General features: G+C 37.9%; 3 protein-coding genes across 3 annotated transcripts; 2 read left to right on the top strand and 1 right to left on the bottom strand.

Moving 5' to 3' along the window:
- Positions 1 to 560: 560 nt before the first annotated feature.
- LOC136448115 (mitochondrial import inner membrane translocase subunit Tim23-like) lies at positions 561 to 4,377 on the top strand. Its single transcript, XM_066447258.1, has 7 exons — positions 561 to 736; positions 1,575 to 1,636; positions 1,984 to 2,074; positions 2,453 to 2,537; positions 2,816 to 2,874; positions 3,111 to 3,227; positions 3,550 to 4,377. Exons 1-7 carry the CDS (start codon positions 661 to 663, stop codon positions 3,666 to 3,668), a joined length of 609 nt encoding a protein of 202 aa, XP_066303355.1. The 5' UTR covers positions 561 to 660; the 3' UTR covers positions 3,669 to 4,377.
- Positions 4,378 to 6,234: 1,857 nt separating this feature from the next.
- LOC136448113 (group XIIA secretory phospholipase A2-like) lies at positions 6,235 to 11,044 on the top strand. The gene is made up of 4 exons (XM_066447257.1): positions 6,235 to 6,584; positions 7,401 to 7,468; positions 8,322 to 8,487; positions 9,689 to 11,044. Exons 1-4 carry the CDS (start codon positions 6,356 to 6,358, stop codon positions 9,844 to 9,846), a joined length of 621 nt encoding a protein of 206 aa, XP_066303354.1. The 5' UTR covers positions 6,235 to 6,355; the 3' UTR covers positions 9,847 to 11,044.
- LOC136448112 (synaptotagmin-15-like) lies at positions 10,610 to 18,435 on the bottom strand. Its single transcript, XM_066447256.1, has 6 exons — positions 18,271 to 18,435; positions 16,680 to 16,921; positions 14,649 to 15,281; positions 13,597 to 13,735; positions 12,376 to 12,515; positions 10,610 to 11,875 (listed from the first exon to the last, which is right to left on the bottom strand). Exons 2-6 carry the CDS (start codon positions 16,875 to 16,877, stop codon positions 11,735 to 11,737), a joined length of 1,251 nt encoding a protein of 416 aa, XP_066303353.1. The 5' UTR covers positions 16,878 to 16,921; positions 18,271 to 18,435; the 3' UTR covers positions 10,610 to 11,734.
- Positions 18,436 to 19,966: the final 1,531 nt, after the last annotated feature.

The raw sequence follows: 19,966 nt of genomic DNA, 5'->3' as shown, positions 1-19,966 counted from the left end.
AAAAAAGTCACCTTATATTTGCTGGTATACTACTAGTCTACCTTACTCTTAGAACCAATTACTACTTGATTCACATACACTTTGGTAACAACAGAGGCATGCATGTGCGTGCAAGATTACGAAAAAAAAACTCTCCAAAATCTTCTTTCGCTTAAAGACAGCAAAAATGAGCCCATCATTTCGACCATCTTCATCCTATAATATCTACAAAAGTATAAGTACTCTCCAAAACTAGTTTAAAGTCATAATCAAGCAAAACTTTCGTGGAAAATAAAAAGTAAGCATCACCTCGTGTTTCCCACCGCCGCCAAGAAGGTGAAAGGTCGACAGGTCAATGGCTTAATCGACGAAAAAGAGAGGGAAGCTAAAATATATTACATAGTACTAAAATATAATTAAAAAGTTACATCAATTGTTCAAGCCTACCAAAGTAGTATTAACTATATAATGAAATATATTTTCAAGTAATTTACATTGCATATAATATATTTTTACAACTAAATAGATTATTTGTCAAACGAATCTCCCCTGGTATATGAATGTTACTGCCCGAAATCTGACCTGCGCAGTAAGAGGTGTAAATGCTAAGCACGGTGACGTGCTCTGTAAAGGTCGTAGTTTTGCCTTCATCTTTTGTAGTTTTTGCCCCTAATTTTCACCATGGATAGAAGTCAAACGCCTCCTTCTTCCCCCTTCAACTTCTACGGTGCCCAGGACCCGTCTATGAACGTCCCACGTGAGTATTTAGTGTCTTTTTTTAGGCCATGGTTGTCTTGAAAAATGACATGTGTTACGTCATTGGTAGACTCCATCGATGGTTTCGGTTTTTGCACGTTTTCCAAATTTCCGGTACAAAAAATGCCAATCTAAGTCCTATGTAAAATGTTGTTGCTTCGAAACAGATTGATTTTGTTGGTAGTGTCTGTATTATTCTAGATCATGCCCTATAAAACACCATTTGTTCCACAAAAGGTCATATTTTCCTAGCGTGCCCCCCTCCCACTCTACTTACCATATATTGATATAATTTTGCGTCATGTTGCCATGTGGTAGATGTTTCCCGGTCTTGTGTGCTAATGATATGCCGATTTGTATCCTTATAAGGCTGATAAAGCCTATTTTCCGTAATACCCAATTCAGCTAAAACGGCAGTAGTACAAAGTACTACAATAAACTTGGTTAGAAAGCTCTCAGAAAAGGAAAAAAAAAAGATTCAGCCTTTAGCACTAAGAATTGAAATACAGCAACGCAACAACAACAGCTATACTTATGTCATTGGTATACTGGAAACCTTCAGCGATTTTTTTGTTGGGTTTTCACTTCACCACAAAATTATTATATCGAGAATATGCATTTCCACTATGATTTATAACAGATTAGCTTTTTTTTGGTCTGTTTGTTTACAACATGTAGGAAAGAGAAGAAAAAAATCTATATTTGGAGGCATGTTATACATGTACATTTTCGTGACACCACATAGGCAGAGGTATTTACCATTCACCATTTACCAAGTCATAAACTGTGTATATGCTTACAGTCAGTGACCAATGATCGGCTATGTTTCTCTCTTACAGTGACATCATCAGGTTCTTCATTTTCACCATACCTCAACATTGACCCATCATATTTGAATCAGGTTGGTTATAACATTTTACATTTACTACTTTTCGGTGTCATTAGAATTTGGCATTTTCATGTACAAGCATGTCATGGAAAACCATAGATCAGTTACTCTGTATAAGAAATACAAGTTTTTGAAATAAGGTATGGTTTTTGAACTTTTAAATGTTATTCTAACTGTCTATGGTTAAACAAATTGACAAAAGGAGAGAAATTAAAAGTGTTCCAGCGGGACAGTCATTCAGATAAAATGGTACATGTTTCTGTTAATCCCTTCTCCCAGTTTTTAGATTTTTAAGCAATTGTGTTTTATCCTAATAGTTGAGATTCAGAAATAATTGATAAATTTCTCGTTCCTTACAGGGAGGATCAGAATTCATCTTTCCGACAGAGAAAAGAACGCGGGGCAGATTTGAGCTGGCTTTCTCACAGATCGGCAGTTCTGTTGCAGCAGGTATGGAATCTCATCTCACTTCACTGTATTGTTTCTTTTAAGCGTGATAACTTCTCCTTCACAATCAACAATACTATTATGTATAATATTTACTTGATAGATACAATTAAGGATGTTTAGAGGGGTTCGGAACACAACCTGAGTCATTAAGCGCTGCGCTTTCGAAACATCATAATATACATGCTATAATAGTCAGCAAATTTGACTGTGAGCATCAAGAAGAAGAAGAAGAACAACAACAACAATTTCTAAACTATGTGCCCTATGTATTCTTCTATGTCACTCTTTGTAACCTTGTCTTATGACTGTTGCTTGTCATTGGTTACTAAGTGATTAAGTTCAAACCACTGTGAAATGCTTTTCTATCCTCCAATACAGGAGCAGTGTATGGAGGAGTCAATGGTCTAAGACTAGGGTTAAACGAGACAGCAGAGCTGGCATGGAGCAAACCTAAATATGTCCAGTAAGTACTTGGTCCTACATATATGCTTAATTCAGAATTACACAAGCTTTTTTGAAAGAGACTGATTCAGTCTCTTTCAAAAAGGCTTAAAGCTTTCATTTTCTTAAAACAAATGTTTGCTTTTCCATTTCTGTTTTGACATTGTTGGAAGTAATACTAGTATTTAATGGGTCAGATTTAATTGGTCACACTTTGATAACATTAAGGGAGGAATTGTTATCTTTTACCATTACTGTAGAAAGAAAATGACACGTTCCCATGTTTTTTCTACATTCTAGGCTGCTGAACTTGACATTGAAAAGAGGTGCAGCAACGGCAAACACACTGGGTGTTGTAGGTATGTTCCTTCTCAGGTCCCCATGGTATCATAGCAATGTTCTACTTGTATCAAAAACTATATGTCTTCATAAATTGCTGATATGGTAATGCTGAACTCCACATGTTTATTTCAGAACTGTCTCATCACTCTAATGTGCATAAATTGTCTTAATATTAGAATAAGGAACCTGGTTGTTAGAATCAGACTTTGTCCACGCTTTTGCTTACAACTTCTTTTCTGTCTTTTTACCCCAGCCCTATTCTACAGTGCATTTGGTGTACTGTACTCATCATCATTGTTCTTTGATGTTGATGATGAGAGATCCACACTTCTGGCAGGGACATCAACAGGACTACTCTTCAAATCTACAGGTATGACTAAAAAAAACTTTAATAGATTAGAAAACTTCACTGAAGTGTAAGCTAACCCAGGCTAAAACTTTGGGTTCAACCTTATTAACCCGTGGTTTGATGGGGAGGATATATCTGAGACAACAAATGCAAAGTGCATGTGAGATGTGGTAGGTATCCTATATTCGTCTGAAGGGCAATATTGGATATGTGTTATACATACACAATAAGTTATTATGTTCCATTTTGGTCTAGCATAAAGCTCTAAATATCTGTAGCATTTCTGCACATATATGCATGTAACTTTGTTTCTGATTTTGACACATTTTTTTTTCCTTCACAGCTGGACTCAAGGGCATGGCGAGAGGGGGAGGGATCGGGCTTGGCCTGGCAGCACTCTGGTGTGTGTGGCAGAACAGGGACAGGGTCAAGTCTTCTCTGGGCGTGAACCAAACATTGTAAAAACACTCTAGACATTTTAGAACACAGCTCTTTTGTTTCCTTTTCCTCTTCTTATCCACGTTGCCCCCTAAACACATAAGCGTGACTCTCCTTTCAAAAAAGATGTACATGTACTTGTATAAAAGTGACTCTCCTTTCAAAAATGACAACAAGATAAAAGGTATTTCTGAAGGAATGTACATGTGATCTTTACGATGCAAAGGTTAATGTATGACTATATGTAGACAAACTAAAGAAGTATATAGTATTTGATTTGAGGAAAAAGGGACTTAAAAACAAAGATAGTTCCAAACCAAAAAGAAATATGTCCTGGCAGTTCAAAACTACATACATTTGAATATACGCATCTGATTTTATTGCTGTATAGTCCATATACATTTCTTGAATGGATTTAGTTTCTTTGCAATGTTATTCCTTTACTATGTTAGGTGTTTGAGAAATGCGCAATTTTGGACAACATGATATATGTGATTACTATCTTTTCATTGCAATTTTTGTATAATAAGATCAGAAAAGCTCTTTCTTTTAAATTTCTTAAAGCACATATGCACACAACTATTGCCAAGAGGTAGGAAGAAACTGCACTCTAGAAACACAATAATGTACTATCTGTGTGGAAAAAATATTGCTAACAACTTTGGTTGAAGAATTATACAATATTATAGTTGTTTATGGCAAAATCCCACAAATAAAGCTTCTTGTACATGAACCTGGATGCAATGTTCATTGATATTTCTGTTGGTTTTGATCCTGAGTATGCATTTAGCTTTAACATGGGGTTGATAGATCAGTGGAAAATTTCTGTTTCCTCACACTGTTTTTATTCTATGGATGAAATCTGTGCTTGCACCAATTTTTTGCAATTGTTTGTTTTTTGTTTCTAAAAAAGATTTACCACTACACTATAAATTGTACAAAGAAGTTGCAAAATGAGGACATTTATGCCGTAAATTGCACACAAAAATCAGAAAAAGAATATAACTTAATAGAATGCGAATGTCAATTCCAAATTCTGACAAATATGAATTCATTGGTAGACATACGATGTTCTATGTCTGCAGTCAATTAATTGCAGACTTAGATTTCATGATGGAGGCAATTATTTCTTTCTTTGCACACATCAATTGTGGGGTGCCTAGAGGATGTCATCCATATAATCAAATCAGAGCAACCTAACTGATTATGTTGGCAAATACTAACTGAAATGCTTTGTTTCTGACAAGGGAGTGAAATGAATAGAGAGAAAACATTAAGATGTTATATAATTTGGCCTTTTTTTTAGGTTACAATCGAAAGCTACAGTAGCTTTTGATTGTAACCTAAAAAAAAGGCCAAATTGTGCATCAGTCAAAATTTTCAGTAAGTTTTATGTATTGCAACATGCACGGCAGTTCAGTTCAATACAAGAGAGTAATAGAGGAAAGAATAGAGGTTGTCAGCACAATTTGGCCATTCCAAAAGATCAGAAATCAACAGATCCACACGTTTGCCGGGTTATAACTCTATAAGACTCTACGTTTGTTAAAGACACTGTTTATCGTGTCTGTTCTTCATTTCCAGTCGCTTCACCAACCTCGCTGCGGTACAAGGACTCCACTGTATTTCAGCGGAATAGAATAGAAGTACAACCAAGCCGTCAACTTTGTGTTGTGGATGCTGATTGGTCTAATGAAATATATTGACCAATAGGAGTAGAAAAATGTTTGCTCTGTGGGAATATAGCACTTTAGTAACCTGAACGTATCCTTACGACAAGTGTTGTTTGGCCAATAATCATTAGATTTTTCTAACGTCTATTTGATTGGCTCAATTTACCAGTGTGCTTTATGTCCTCTATTCTGAATTTTTCTGATTATGCGTCTTTTCTTATCATTACGATCGTTTTCTGATTCTTTTAGAAAATGCAAGACAACGTTTGTTCTGTTTCTGAACAAAATCCCATGTCCCTGAGATACAACACACACGTCCGTGTTCCTCATTAATTTAGCGTCTTTAACGGTCATGTTTTAGCGCCCTCTATCTATCAGCCCGCTAACTTCACTGTTGCAAGGTTACAAGCTGGTCTTCTACAGCCTCCTTGGATAGACCAAATCAAAATTACATCTGAATAGAGACACATGCTAGTATACCAGGGTTTGAAATACTTTGAAAAGAACCGACCGTCGATAAAGAATTCCCAAAATGAAGGAGCAACATCAGTGACCATCACAGTCAAGACACTTTTACCGTAGCACTTGCAACTTGGCACTTGGATCAATGCCCAGATGAAGTTGAGGAGTTGTCCGCGCAATTTGGCAAGTCAAAAGTCTTATACTTACTGTTTTATCGAATAGTAAAATGCTTGCTGTGATACCATGTTTCATCGCTTCAATTCTTCTAACTTGCTTTATGTTTTTTTTTTCTTAATTTGTATATGTAGTTAACTGATATCTTGATTGCTTGTTGTTATTTTTTGCCCTCCTTGACTTTTTTATCCGCGCGCATTAAATTTGGAGTCTGTTGATGTCATCCATAAAGCTTACCTGCTGAGGCCCATTCTAGGTCATAGGTCAGACTCCTGGCCAATCAGCGCAAGCCAGGTCAGGTCTTTCCGGGTAACTTGAAATCTTCAAACCAGGAAGTGGAGCATATCTCTACAAACATCGTCTTCCTGACGAAGATAAGGGCGTTTTGAACACCTCCTAAGTATGTTAAAGCATGTGGTCTTCGTTCTATTGGTTTCTACGCCAGTAATATTGTGTAAGATGAAGAAGAAGAAGACGTTTGATAGTGGAGAGAAAAAGCCGCTCGATGTAGATGTGAAGGGCTTGCAAGACGGACTGGACAGTTTAGTGCAGGGACTTGAGTCACTGGAAAACATGTTCGGAGTTGTTGAAGACGCGGGCGATCTGGAGTGTGGATATGTCTGTAAAAACGGTAGGTGGATTTATGTGTGTTGACATGTTTATGGAATTGCTGTGTGGTGTGCTGATCAAATGATTGAAGGTAAAACTAAGTTGTCTGTAATGACCCCAAACTCAAGGGACCAAAAGAAAATGGCCGCATGTCCAATAGACAGGTGGCTACTATTGACAGGATTATGATAGCCGCTGCGGCAGGGCCACACCCCATGCACGTAAAAGAACCCACCACACCTTTAGAAAAAAGAGTACTAGAGTAGGGGCATGCCCCGGTACGCGGTGTGCGATGGTACAAAAAAAGATACATAGGCTACAAAAGTCTTCAGCAAGTTGAAGTTGGTAGCCTCAAAATAAAAGAAGAAGAATTCGAAGAAGAAGACTGTGTTGGAGGGCTTCTCTTGCAGCTTGCAGTGGTATACATTACCCATGATATATATCGATAGGGCTAATGTATAAGACTGCAAGCAAGAGAAGCCCCCCAACAGTCACTGCGGCTAGGATTATGAATGATTGGGTCAATAGGAAAATAGTATATAAAGGAACCACCAAAAGTAGAAACCGTGGCTGGTGGTCGTTATTATTAGGCCAAGGTGGTCACTAGATATTTGCAGGCAGCAAAATTATAATCGTGTAGTCTCATTCAAAGTTATATTATGTTTGGTTGACAAAAAATATCTTAAGTCATTCTCTTTGGGGTTTATATTTTAGTTTTTGAGAATCTTAGTAACTACAGGTAACATAAAAACATTGAATAGCAGTTTATTGTGGGTCTTATTGCTATCAATTACATAATGACCTGTACTATTCAATATTTTATTCTTATTTCTTAAAGGAAAGAAGCCCAGAAAAAATCCCACTCATGTGCCTCGGTCTAATGGCTGTGGTTCCTTTGGACTCAAGGTAAGAACCTTCAAACAATATCACATCATCATCATAGTTACCCCCATATGGCCCCATCAGGGGCAAAGTAAGAGGGGAGCTAGGGCGGGCAGGCCTCCAGCCTTTCACATAATGACTCAACGGTGGGAGCCGTCACAACTGTGCCAGGCAAGGCATTCCACTAGGGGATGGTGCGGGGGAAGTATGAATATCTGTATGTGTCTGTTCTGGCGTTTATAAGTTTGGAATTTGAGGTGGTGGCTCCCCTGAGTGACAGTGCGCCCCTGGGCTGGTTTGAGTAAACTGTCAATGTTTATATTAATGTGACTGTTGACAAGTTTGTAGAAGGTGGTCACTGCTATACGTGTATACATGTTATATATATATTGCAAAGTTTGTCAGTGGATACTCCAAAGAAGCTTGTTCTATCATGTTATCATAACAGTAACTGTTCTACTTATAGACTAAGTGACTATACACAATCTTAAGACAGAGTTTGTCATTACTTTTTGCTTCTCCACTTCTGAGTTCTGGTCACACTGTGCTGTGTTGTAGTCTGTACCCAATTTCCTGGTCAGGTGGAAAAACCAGACCCCAAAGAGTGATGGATGTCATCCATATACTGTAAATGCAGAAATTAATTTTCGCAGTTTTCGCGGTGATCTCTTCAGCGTGTACTTAAAAGCGCTGCAAAACTAGCGCTACTAATGTTTCAAATGCAAGCCGAAAACCACAGAGAACACTCAATTTTCTCCCAACCGCAAATTAAAAACCACGCAAACTTAAAATGCATTTTACAGTGATCAATTCAGTATGGCCTTATGTAAAATAAAGGATCCTAAGCGTTGACTTGCTTGTTTATTGTTTACTATAGATGGACACAACAGGTCTTCCCCAGATGACCAAATGCTGTGACAAACACGACATTTGTTACGACACCTGTGGGAAGAAACGTCAGAACTGTGACGACAAGTTCAAGACCTGCCTGGACGACATGTGCGAGGAAATCAGAACAACTCTCTCATCAGATCAATATGAGGGTAAGTACATGTAGAGGAAAACAACTTTTTTAAAGTGCATGAAAAGTCTATTTCTACTCTTACTACTCTCATCAGATCAATATGAGGATAAGTATATAGAGGAAAACAACTTTCTTTATAAGTGCATGAAAAGTCTGCATTTTTACTCTTACTACTCTGTCATCAAAGCAATATGAGGGTAAGTAGAAGAAAACAACTTTCTTAAAGTGCACAAAAAGCCTGTATTTTCACTCTTACTACTCTCTTATCAGAGCAATATTAGGATACATTTATAGAGGAAAACAACTTTCTTAAAGTGCATGAAAAGTTTGTATTTTTAATCTAGACTTAGACTTGTTTCCTGATACTGTCCTATTGTGCTGGGCTTAGAAATTAGTCAAACCTGAACCCCGCAAGCATGCAGGAAATATTTGGTTATTGCAGGTGAAATCATAAATTAAACAGCATGCCATTTTGCAAGGAAAATGCAATTATTAGTATGAATAAGTAGTAAGTGAAGTTCAATAAAGACCCATTTCCAAACTCCAGTGCCAATACAAAATCTGCCTTGTGTGTGAACAATATGGCGGTAACGTGCCAAAAACAAGCTTTTAATAATTAATATAAATTACTATTAGATCTAAAGCTCTTGATTATGTACTCAATTACAAGCTCTCTGACCTGGGAGAGGATCGGGACTGAGGGTTATACGCAACACACAGTATTGCATTCTTTTCTAACAGTGTCATACGAAAAGCATGTTTGAACTATTCTGTGGAAGCCTGTGGGATACATTTAGAAAAAAAGTCTAAGGGAGATTCTGTGAAATACAGACTGACTTGTTCCAAACACCTGTATCGAGGATGGCATAAAATCAACGTTATCATAACCAAACACTAGTTATTCCCAGGCCATTGGCTCAGAGAGCATACTAAAAGTGATCTAGTATGCAGTTCTTTCACAGCCTTGAAATGTACAAAGTTGACAAATTCCACTGTCATGGAATCTATCAATCCATCATGTCTTTGCATATCAAGTGATTACCTCAGGCCATGCATAGACTTCTTGAATACTTGTAGAAAGTGGGTCAGGAAAAAAAGTTAGGGGTCTTAAATTCTATGAATAAGATGTTGCCACATGCGCATACAATGCATATTCTGGTAGTTAATAGTATATAGCTAATAGATGTCCTTGTATCTTATCATTTTGTGCCTGTTTCCAGGGTGCCAAATGACCTCCCAGCTAATGTATGCAGGCACCATGGGCCTCGGTTGCAGGTCCTTCAAAGAAGCCCAGAAGAGGGCCTGCATATGTGACGAGGACAATGATTGGCTAGATAAGAAACCGGTTAAGACCAGCAAAACATCTGGTGAACTTTAACCTTACTGAACCTTTTTTTTAATTGATTGATTCAACCTTCCATAAATTTGTGCATTGTGCTGCTGTGTTCGCTTTTAAGAATTTCCAATAAAGTAAACATATCATTTTCGTGAAGATTCTATTACACTACAGGTGTTTAACACAAAATCTCAAATTTCTAGTCATCCCTACCCATAGTAAGTTTCAATAACACTATATGTCCATTACATATCAACATTAAAGGAGCAGAGATGCGATTTCGTTGTGTGGTGAGAACTGATAGAAAATCCTAGCCCTAATAGACTGATCCTGACTGTCCATCACAATTAGTGGTTCGACCAATGAGAGAGTGACTGCATGTCCGTCAAATATTTGCATTTTTATCTTTTAATTTTGCATATCTACGTTTCAACGGAGGTGGGCGGGGCTATAGTATCGGTCTATTTACACTAGGCGCGTGAAACTACATTGTAAAACATCACCATGTAGCTGATTTTTGTGCTGCTTTTGAGCACTATCCGCACGCAAATGTGGTAAACAGTGACTTCAAATGGCAATTTTATAAATATTACAGCAACTAGAATATTTCCAGTTTTCAAGCCTCATAAAATGCTCTGAGTGCCTTATGAAGAGTCAAAAGGTTTCTTAATGAGGCAGAATTTTTTTATTCAATTTCCACTTTACATTGCCAATTGCATATTACATAATTAGCAAGAAGGAAATCACTTTATAAATAGAAAGTTCTGTAAGTTGACAGATAGAAACAATCAGTCAGGCTTTGAACTTTTGCAGTTAGTATTTCTTTTTTTATTGTCACCATCATATATATATTCATAGACAATGTGTTAGAAATAATATACATGTTGCTTCACTATAAAGTTAGGTTCAACCAGGTACATACACATTTGTAGCTATAAGCCCATCATTATCATATCTAAGAACTATTTTCTATGTTGCACTAAGATGTAATACATAACATCATAGTATATACTATATAATTATGTATTAGCATCAAATCTATTCAGGTGTGTCAAAATAGATAAGACAGAAATTACAGTGACCATCTAAATAACTCTATCTTGCACAACTATACATTGTATTTTTACATTCTTGTGTAATGAAAACAAAATAGTGTTATCCCCCATAATTATTTTCAAGTCCTAATCCATTTCAGTCAGTCAATGGTGTAAAAGTACAAACTGGATATTAAAGAGTTTTACCTTCATGCTATTTTGTTAGTGGTGAATTATCACACAATGTAGTTATTAAGTTAGTTTTTTTGTTAACAATGAGACTTCAGGAACAATTATGAAACAAAAATGGCACTCGAAACATATGTGTATATTATGTGATACTTAAAATCATGCCATTAGAATGATTGCAATAATATCCAGCACCCTAGTTTCCCCTCTCCACTCTTCAACTTCAGCTACATGTATATTTCTCAGCAATCTTAGAATCATTAAATACACCAATATCTGTACTACACCACGGATAAATGTCAGCACATTATTTGTGATCTCCAAGCAGATGTTAAATGGATAAGAATGAATGAACGAGTATCAATCAGGTAAATTGATTAATGATGAAGTGAGCAGATCAGTAGATGACAATGAATGAATGCGAGTAGGTGAGTGAATAGATAAATGACTGTATGAATGTATGGAAGCGCTGAGTCAATAGGTGAATGGATAGATGGATGGATGGATGCATGGGTGGATGGATGGATGCAGGGATGGATGGATGGATGAATGGATGGATGAAAGTGAATAGGTGGATGAATGAATGAGGTAAGTGAATGAATTGATACATGAAGGATGAATGGATAAATGAATGCATGATGGATGGATGAATGAATGAATGAATGTTGGTAGACAGAATCGCTGCTTGGAGATCACATGATCTGGTCTCACACCACGGCGTACCAGCGCGCGTCGCCAGTGCCGATGGTGGCGGACAGACTGTGCCGTGTTCCCGGCCCAAGGAACACCTTCCCCAGGGTTTCCCTGTCACCGCTCTTCTTCTGACACACGGAGACCTTCAGTCCAACCTGGAGGGGGGGGGGGGGGGGGGGGGGGGGGCATTATATACTTTTGACAAATATTCAAACCAATATAAACAACAAGTACAATTTTTTTTAGTTACATGTATTAGCTTAATTATATTTCCCTATCATCAGGCCTATGTATATTGTGGACTCCAGGTAGAATACTGTTAAACTTGGTAAAATTAAACAGGAATGGAGATCTTGATCAAACAAACAAACAAATTGCTGAGGTGTTGGTATTCCGACATTTGGGTTTATGGAAAAGTTGGGGTCCAGAAATGGCTATCCTGGCAGCCTGGCCTGGTAACCATACCCGGCAGCCTGACCTGGTATACAGCCAGGCTTTTACCCGTTAACCCAATTTTGATAAAGATTCTTTAAAATCACAAACTGAAAACACAACTTAAGGTAAAACTGAGCTAAAGTGCCCGTCTTCTTTTGTCGCTAGATAGTCTAAACTCTAGTTATATGAATATGATAATTTTCAAAATAAGCATACTTACAGCATCTATCCCATACTTCTCCACATCGAAGTTGAAGATTTGCTTGTAGACAGGACTGGTCGATCCAGACTTGACCACAGACCGTTTAGTCTTGATGACTTTGTTGTCCACAAATAGTGCCACCCGAACATACAGTTGAACTATTGAGAAGTGTAGAAAATATGGTCATTAGCAGGTTACTGACATGCACATTTATAATCGATCACACAGACCTCAGCCTTACAAACAGAACATTTGAAGGTAGCATGCATTCATTGACGTTTTTGGTAGAATTATGTGTGTACAACAAAATTATGGAATGTAGAATCTTCACTTCTATCGTAATTTGATTAGAATTGGAAATGATGAAATTGCAAAACAATAGTTCAACATGTCTATTTTTTGTTTCTTCACTTTTGATTCTGGCTTCATTATATGTTTAATGCATACATGTATATTAGGTAATATTCATTATGGTAGAAAGTGTGTGAGTTAACAAGGTTTTGGGGAACTTTGATTCATTATATGTGCTTGTAACATCTTCATCTATTTTTAATAGTGGTCAAATCCTTTTACTTTTAGCAAATTAGGCTACTCACTGATAGATTGTCAATGAATATCTTGAGAGAATGTACATGTGCACAGGTTTCAAGCAATCACTAGGAATTTGGGCAGGTAACAAAATAAAACAGCTGAATAATCTTGCAATAGTTAAGTGTACATGTCATAAGTAATGCCCTTAGGGTGTGGCAGTCACACGACTGCTAAACACTGGCCCCTGACCTCAGCAAATGGGTCTGACCTTCTGAAAAGTTATGAACAATGGTACATATTATATCCGACCTTGAGCTTATGTTCTGTCTAAACAGCTGTTGAATTTTGTTTTAGCTTCTACACAGAAAAAATTATGAATTGTAGGCACGGTATATTATCAATGTTATTATGCAATTGCCCCTGCCAATAGTCTATTTCAATACACTGTCAAAGATTGATACTGGCAACGAAACACTATCATTTTTCTTGTCCTGCTCTTTTCTTAGATCAGAAAAGCCACATTACTAGGATCATACTAACTCTTTGGGTTTATTACAATATTGGTGCGTTGGGTAAACAGAATTACAAAAATATCACCAATTTCGTGGATTTCTACAGACAAAAAAAATAAGAATTCTGTTGTTTGACGTGTCAACATTTGGGACGAATACTGGCTAATTTGAATATCATAACTTCTTGAGAACTTACTGTCCTTCCTTGACAGGATGGCGTCGATCCCCGGAACTGCGACGTTCTTGGCTTCCATTACAGTGACGGACAGAACGTCGGTCTTGGGCATGAAACCGAAGCTCAGCTGAATGTCACCCTTATTTTCAAGGACATCAGTCTGTAAAGCAACACATACATGTACATGTACTCTTGTCATCTTAACTATGTACGAATACAGCAAGCTGAATTGAAATGAAATCCAAGTGTAGCATATTAGTGAGTGTTACAACCTAGCGCTGATGACCGAACACCTCACAATATTACGATTAAGTAACGATTGAACAAAAAATGGCGTTTGTCTGTATAAAACTTTAGAGGTGTAAAACTTTAGATTCAAATGTCAATCTGTTTTCTGCATGGCCACCCAACGTTTTACACAAATAACTGCATGCTTTCTTCGTGTTGCAATTATCAATAGTCAAATTTGCCAATTTTTCCGTTTTTCAACTCTAAACTTTTCAAATGCAAAATTTTCCAAAAGCCTCTGATCGTTATGATTTTTTTCACTGCCTGATCTTCAATCTGACTGTTTTCAGAATTTTTTTCTTCTTCAAACAGACAAAAAAGATACTCCGCCTTACCCCCAGGCAACCAATAAGAGACAAGCTTTCAATTGTAGTTTTAGCGTTTTGTTTTTGATTGTGTAATTTCTACGTGTAGTATTGCGTTTTCCATTTAAGTGGCGCAACAACGACATATGTAGCAAAAATGTATTTCTGATCTTTTCATAATGTGCTTGTAGTTTAAAAAAGCATTTCATTGCCCAGATCAATCATTCCACGGTATCACGCATTGTCTGATAATTACACCTGTCAAAGGAATCCTACACCTGTCCTCGGAGTCCACAACTAAGTTGTCTAAATTTAAAAAAAACACATACACTTGGTAACAGACCTTATCTTCCCTTGGTTTAACAACTCACAAAAAAAACTCACTTTTTAACGGTTTGGTGCACAATTCCCATTGCCTCTGCGCAAAATGAGATTTTAAAATTTTGATCTTAAATGTTTGAATGATTCAAACTAGCTTACCTGTGGAAGATGTTTTGCCGATAGGTCCTCTGATACTCCTCCATCGTTATCGTCTGCCGTTGCGAATGTAGCGATATCCTTTCCTTCGAAAGGGTACAGCACTGTCCCCATGAGTTTGTTTTTCGAGAACTTTCCTCCCATGTTCATGATGTCGAATCGCAGAGTCCTAGAAGGTATGTCGGCCTCCTTGATGGGAAAGAGGAAGATTTCGTTGAACTCTGGGTCGGTCGTGTGCTTCTGCACTTTAGTGAGGTAGCGGGTTTTCATGTCTGGCAGAAGAACCACGGATACGTACGGATTCTTGCATCTCGTTGGTAGACCCGTAGCTTTCTGTATGGTTACCACGAGTTCTTCTTTTGCTTTCTTGTACACCAGCTTGAACCCCAAGTTTCCTGAGAAGGCCATGGAGTCTTGGGTGGTTGTCTCGGAGACGGAGTCCCCCGCTTCGCTGCCCGAGTCGTCCATGCCGAGGAGGTACTTTTCGAGCTCTACGGGGCCTTGTCTTGTGGGGATGCTGGCAGGGGGGCTGGCGTAGCTTTTCGTCGGGGGCTGTACGTGAACAGGGTCCGCAACTATGATCGGTGGTTTCTGGGGCGGAGGCTCAAGCTGACGCTGTAAGGATGCCGAAGACAACTGGGAAGACAACAAGAACAGGTGTCAGAACGAGTAGCTCAGTACGAATGTCATATTAATGAGATATTTTCTAGAAGAAAGGAGAAGATTTTACAACGCTGCTTGGTTTCAAGATGACCTCATAAAAGCTCGTTTTGCTGTGTTACATTCACAACTCTCAAAACACAAAAATGATTCCAAACCCTACTAAGATACCTTTAAGAACGAGTTTTTACTTACAGATCACCAAGAACAGGTCAAAAATGATAAGTTTTTCTTGGGAGGGCCAAATTTGGAGGGTTATACCACAGGTGTACGGATCGTGCCTACTTCTACCCCTAAAATGGACACAAGTGGGGCACACAGCTAGCACAGCCGGTTTTGTCAGTCGTTTTGGAATGCACAGAGAGCGCCTGGCTCAGAGCTTATTGTCTAACACAGTGTCTGTCATGCACTGGCACCCATGGACATTCATTGTAAACTTTCAAAACAGACTCAGCTGTTCTAAAAAAGAAGAGCTCTTTTCAAGTTGTTTTGTTTCTTTTCGCAAGGATGTAAAAATATGGTAATATCACGAAGCAACTTTTGGGGCAATATATGTTACACTAGCTGATTATTTCGCCTCATAATGCATATGCATGATGGGTAATTAAGGGTAATTGCCCAAGATGCTCTGCGAGTTTGATTTTCTTTGGCAGTCAACAGAGTAAGAAATGGGGCATTTTTCTGTTACTCAACCACTTATAAATTATTTATTCAGTCATGGAGAAGATAGGCTTTTTCGCTGTCTTGTCTCAAGATGCCACATTTAATTTTATAATCAGGATTTCTATTTCTCATGAATTAAATTTACGGTGTAACTATTTCTAAAATTTAAAATCTTTAAACGCAACTTGTTCTGTTTTGATCATTAGCAACTTTGCAAACGTACACATCAGTCTTATATAACTTCAATTGTGACCAACACGCATATGGAGCACACCAATTAGCTGGTGTGTTACGTCAAAAGTGGTTATACCTGCTATCTAGATACAGTTACATAACACAAACATTTGTGTTTACTAGTTCATTTGGAATCTATTTAACTTCTTTAGAAACATAACCCATGGGAACATTTTGACCAGCAAAACCCTTTCGAGTTTCACTCTTGTCTGATTTGTCACTAGAATGTACAGATATGACAATGATTTTTCCTATAATCTCCAAGCAGATGTAAGTATCACTCATTCTTAGTATCTATCGCCTGTTTTTGTTGCACTTAGTCCTCTTTACTTGTTGAATGATTTGCTATTCCTAAGATATCGATTCGTTAAAAAGTGCAACATACACTAGAAAGATGTACAATATGGCGTAAAACATTGAGACTGGGCCAGATCCTTACATCTGCTTGGAGATTAGTTTCTCGTGCGTGCACCATACCTTTCGAGGAGTCGGTGACTCCCATTCTTGGATCTCCAAGTACTTTTCTTCTTCGTCTTCTTCTAGCAGTTTCTTCTTGAACTTGACCGCCTTCTTCTTGCGGCAGTGCGTCACACAGCACCACACAGCCAAGCCGAGTAGCACCTGGCCCACAATGGCGCACACCACCACTATCAGAACTATCGCCCAGGTCTCCATTGCTGCGTTAGGACGACTTTCGGACCATTGTCAAAGCTTGTAATCTGTAAAAAAAAGGCAACAACAGAAAAGGCTATCAAAACGGGAAATTCTGCTTGCTGCAGTACAATTTAAAGCTACTATTGTGGCCCCATGACCAAACTTTCTCTTTGCTTTTATGAATATACCTACCTCAATAACAAATGTTACAGATATCCACAACTTGTATCGATTTACATTATCAAGAAATAGACAACAACATGCAATTGGCAACATTACCTTTTTTGGGAAGGTAAACTGTACTAGGAAGGTAGCTATAGAACTACTAGTGGATGCCTTCCCTTTCCGACGTTGACATCCGCACTATTCAAGACAAGTTGATCAATTTCATAAAATTGTCTTCCTTTTTTGTCCAATCATCATCAACGAAATAATTGAGTGGGCGCAAAATAACATGATCATTGTTTTGTTCCTATTTGTTTTTAGTCGTTTAGATACACATTGCTATTGCCAATACCATTTTGTCTAAAATATGAGCCAATACCATTTCTTTGTGCTTTGTTTAACAAAGTAAATAACCACAAATGAATGTGATGCTCGTTTCTTTGGCAGCTATAAGTTAAGCTTAATGTTAGTTTGGAGTACTTGAAATGCACTATGACTTAAAACTTTGTATCATGATAACTTAAAGATTTATACAATATGCATCTTTTGAGGTCAGTAGTCAATGGAAGTGAATCTGTTCGTGTTACCCAAGTGTACAAACAGAGAATCGTGACTTGTATGTGCTGTAAAGTCTGAGTTTCTCCCTCTCCTTTAATTTTCCTTCTCCTCTCTCTCTCTCTCTCTCTCTCTCTCTCTCTCTCTCTCTCTCTCTCTCTCTCTCTCTCTCTCTCTCTCTCTGTGTGTGTCCCTCTCCCTATCTCTGACGAAGTCATTCAATTATTTGCCCTACCCTACCCGTCCCCCAGCCCTCCCCACCATAATGTGCTAACACAGTATACGGCACATGTACTTATTTACATCTATACGGTGAAACATATATGCTGCGGACTGGATCACAACCTTCTCTAATATCAAACTGTATTCCTAAAAAAATGATGGAACATGGGATAAACGCTTTACATCATTATTCTGAATCTATAGACTCAAAAATATGACATAGACTACAGATTTGTTTCATTGTTGGTAGTTCGTAAATTTTGGAAGCGAGTTGATTGGTAGATTTAAAAGTTTAAGATTTGAAAACTGTCAAAAATGCCCAACTCTTGCTAACATTATACAGTGCAGATGTGATTCACACAGGCGAGTTCTGTTATCATTACATTGCTATTGTTTCAGAAAATGGTACTTGTCTTAAATTGGGACACGCCTTAAGGTCTAAGACGACGTAAGTCTAAGAAAAGTACCTTACCTCGTTCTCTGTCGTATAGTCCCCATTCTTCCCCTCAAGTTATGTCACAAAGTCGTACGTTTACGTCATTCTTGCCCGTTTTAGCATAATTTTTGGTGGAATATTAGACATATGTTTTCGTCTGTGATTGCCAGAAAATGGCGGCTTTTGACCCCCCGACCCGGCACGCAGTCTAGAACAGCCAGTTCGACTACTTTCTGCATGCCTGAGGTGTGGGTAGATAGACATAATTGCATGGGAAAAGCCCATAAGAAAAAGGCGCGAAAGCTTGCAAACGGCGCCGGGGTATTTTGGATGGGGCTTCGACTTTGAAATTACATGTACTTAACAGTGTATACACGTGGAGCACACATATCAACTTAATAAACTGGAAAGGCAATATTTTCGAGAAAATGCAGGATATTCGCTGCATAAATTAGGTTCTCATTAGCATAACTCAAATTCCGTTGTATTCACCTTTTCTAAAGCTACACCTCCAATATGACATCCATAGCGTTTACCGTGAGGGAAATACATTTTGCTGCATTAATTATGCAAATGAGATCCTCATTAGTATAATGTATATTCCATTCCACCTTACCCAAGGTTACTTTCACCTCCAACATGACATCTGTAGCATGTGCCGGAAGGGAAATATAAAGTTTCTGCATAAATGATGCAAATGAGTTCCTCAATATGGTATCCGTAGCATCAACCATAAGCGAAATATACATTTCTGCAATATCAGTATTAGAGCTACCACCCTGCTTAGTTTTTTAAAGAAAAAAGAGTAGGGGCATGCTCCGGTGTGCGATGGTCCAAACCTTACAGTCTTGTCTGGGTTGACATCATGAAAAAGATGATAGTCACCTGTTATGTCAATCCTTCCACAAATGTGGTAAATCTAAATCAACAAATGAATAAAGAAGAAGAAGGGAAAAGAACACGCCAGCAAATACAATATATTCCCTCCCTGTATATATAGGCAGTGGTATAAAATTATCTAGACTGTTAGCTATAGTATCCGCGACGATTTAAAAGGAAAATGCCCCCTCATCCTAAATTCCAAAACAGCTTTAATCAAAATCATGCAATTGGCATTTGATCAAACTACATTGCGACTCTGGACAAAATGCATCGAAAAGTTGTCATTTTCTAAACATGTTGATAGAATAGCCTGGTTAGCTTTATCTGTTCATGTGTTTCATATGAAATTTTGTTCTGAATCTTGAAAAAAAAGTACGTCGAGGCACGTGGCAAACTTGCCAAGCTATACTGTGCTCTTAAGCTAAATGTATGTAGAAGTAACCATAACTAGGTGCTATTCTTGAAAAAGACAATAAAGTCGAAACCGGTCGAATACCAGTCTCCGCTGTCATTTTCCCAAGAACTACGTCATAACTAGGTGCTATGAAATAATAGCCACTTGTAATTTCTACATTTACTTATTGTTTATATGGCGGTAAACAAGTAAACTACAGGTAAGTTCGCCATTTTGTTACCTAATCAAATCGTGAGTTACGCTATAATTAGCACACCGCTCCGATGGGACATGATATCCTTATGTAACTATACGAGCATATAAACGAAAAATATAACTTCAAAGACATCTATGGAGGTTTTTTGGCCTGTTTAAAGCGTTTATTTCACCAGCTGTTGCGCTATTTTGACTAGAACTCGTTTAAACCCTACAGCTATTGATTTAACAACGCTTTGA

The sequence above is a fragment of the Branchiostoma lanceolatum genome, chromosome 14, assembly GCF_035083965.1.
Source record: "Branchiostoma lanceolatum isolate klBraLanc5 chromosome 14, klBraLanc5.hap2, whole genome shotgun sequence".
NCBI lineage: Eukaryota > Metazoa > Chordata > Leptocardii > Amphioxiformes > Branchiostomatidae > Branchiostoma > Branchiostoma lanceolatum.
The sequence above is the reverse complement of the archived record's forward strand: the minus strand, read 5'-3'. Positions and strand labels throughout refer to the sequence as shown.